The sequence below is a fragment of the Numida meleagris genome, unplaced genomic scaffold, assembly GCF_002078875.1.
Source record: "Numida meleagris isolate 19003 breed g44 Domestic line unplaced genomic scaffold, NumMel1.0 unplaced_Scaffold364, whole genome shotgun sequence".
NCBI classification, from domain to species: Eukaryota; Metazoa; Chordata; class Aves; order Galliformes; family Numididae; genus Numida; species Numida meleagris.
The window spans coordinates 27560-29778 of NW_018364589.1; the positions used below are offsets into that span (position 1 = coordinate 27560).

Below are 2219 nucleotides of genomic sequence, written 5' to 3' on the forward strand. Positions count from 1 at the left end.
TCTATGTTGGAAATTATTTGAAAATATAAAATATTAGTTCAATGTGTTGTGGGTTAGGTGCAGTTCCAATTAAGATATTAAGGTGAAGGGGACACTGAATTCAATAGCTGTTCCATAGTGTGCAGAGAAACTTGCATGTGATACGTAGCCATTAACACACAAAGTTTGTTGTCATTGGGTTCTAAGCAAGGAAAGAATGAAGTGATTTTTGTCTCCACCCACGAGCTGTTCAATTTTATTTCTCTGCTGCCTTGTTGAGGAGGGGCAGTGGCAGAGCAGCAGGGGGGCACCTGGGAGCCAGGCAAGGTGAGCACAGAGCAGCTGGGCGCTCAGTTCCCGGGTCATTTTGGGGTCCCAGCCCTGCAGCACGGTGTCTCTGTGGGCATTCCTCTCTGCAGGACAGCCCAGTCTAGTCCCACCACCCCCACAGGCAGCCCCTGGCAGCTCTGTGCAGGCACCGCGTGGGGCAGCACACGTGTAGGGGTACGGAGATGTGCCCCCAGCACAGCCCCTGGCACCGCACATCCTCCTTTGCACAGCACATACATCGTCCCCTTTATTTCATCTTCCTCTTCATCATGGTGCCCCCTTGATGACCTTTTTGCTCTTTTTCCCTAATTTGGCAAATTTCCATTGCTTGGTTTGCCATAACGAGCAACTTTCGATCTTGGTGCACTACAACTGCAAACAATTTATACAAAACCCAAGAAAAAGTCCTTGCACCTGGTGGAGGCCTGTTATCGGACAGACTGTGAGTCATTAGTAGAGACAGATGAGAAGTTTATCCTTGGTGAAATGAGTTCATGACATCATTTTCCTCACGGCATCCTTGAGCTCCTGGTTCCTCATTCTGTAGATGATGGGGTTCACTGCTGGAGGCACCACCGAGTACAGAAATGACACCATCAGGTTCAGGGATGGGGAGAAGAGGGAATGGGGCTTCAGGTAGGCAAAAAAGTCAGTGCTGACAAAGAGGGAGACCACAGCCAGGTGAGGGAGGCACGTGGAGAAGGCTTTGTGCTGTCCATGCTCAGAGGGCATCCTCAGCACAGCCCTGAAGATCTGCACATAGGACAGCACAATGAATACAAAGCACCCAAAGGTGAGCACCAGGAGGAGGAAGTCGCTGATGGAGCTGCTGTTGGGCATTGGCTGCCTTTGGCCACAGGAACCTGTCCAAGGAAAACAAAAGTCAATGACAAGTTTTTCTCTGTGCAAAGTGCTCAGTCAGCTGCATGATGTGATCTACATTTCAGGAGGTTCAGTTTGCCATGAGGGCCTCTGCCCGTTCTCTCTGAAGGAAGCAGCCTTGTCCCTGTGGGTACATGGGAACACGGTGGTGGTGTGGGGGCAGATTTTCTTGCCAGCATTTGTCAGATGGAATCCCTTCTAATGCACAAGTACTTGTCAGCATTTGTACAACTAATGACTGAAATATGTGGGTCACAAATAGAAGTTTTCGGGATAGTTTTTGCCTTCAAATTCTCATCCTATTCATCATGCCCAAGGAGTTTAAGCTGAAATCAGAAACCCTGATCCCTTGTGCTGCACTCAGTATGAATGGCTGTGATTGAGACCTGAGAGGCAAAGGGATCCACTGCTGTTTTGTGAAGGGTGAGGGGAACTGGTTGAGTTTCTTTCTATTGCTCTGAGCTCTCAGATTTTGGAGATGGAGGGCAATTGTATTCGCACATTACCTTAAAAAGAAGCCAGACCCTGCTGAGTGCAGAGGAATGCACTCACCATCCCTGAATATTCACCTTTTCTCCAAGGACATGAGCATGGTCTCATCACTACACTCTTACAAAAGACGCCTATCAATCACCTCACCAACCCCGCAGCATTGCCTTGCATAGTGCTTCTCTCTGCTTCTTCCCTCAACTTTGTTCTCCAGGCTATGGGAAAGATTTGCATCCTGAAGGTCAGCTCACGGCTCTGAAGGACACCTCAGGGAGATGTGTCCGAACGATGGCATCTCATTAAGGGAAAGCCAACTCCTTCCCAGCCTCACGGATTGCATTGCCCACAGCCCCAGGCAGTCGCTCTCAGCCCCTGTGCACTGCAGAGGGTGATGGACCCGTGCCTGGGGAGATGCTCCTGTGCTCTGCTGGAGCTCTGGCTGCAGAGGAGGTGGTTCATGCATCGGACCCCATGGCTCGTGAGGGCAGAGGTGTTTCTGGGTGGGGGCTTGTTCAGGGGAAGGTGTCTGCACCAAAGGG

At 50.3% G+C, this 2219-nt stretch overlaps 1 protein-coding gene across 1 annotated transcript in view; it reads right to left on the bottom strand.

The window, feature by feature from the left end:
• Positions 1-801: 801 nt before the first annotated feature.
• The window catches only part of LOC110391440 (olfactory receptor 14C36-like), a 10425-nt gene continuing 9007 nt past the window's right edge, over positions 802-2219 (bottom strand). The window contains exon 2 of the mRNA XM_021383328.1: positions 802-1062. Coding sequence (XP_021239003.1) covers positions 802-1062 — 261 coding nt within the window. The remainder of the gene's footprint in view (positions 1063-2219) is intronic.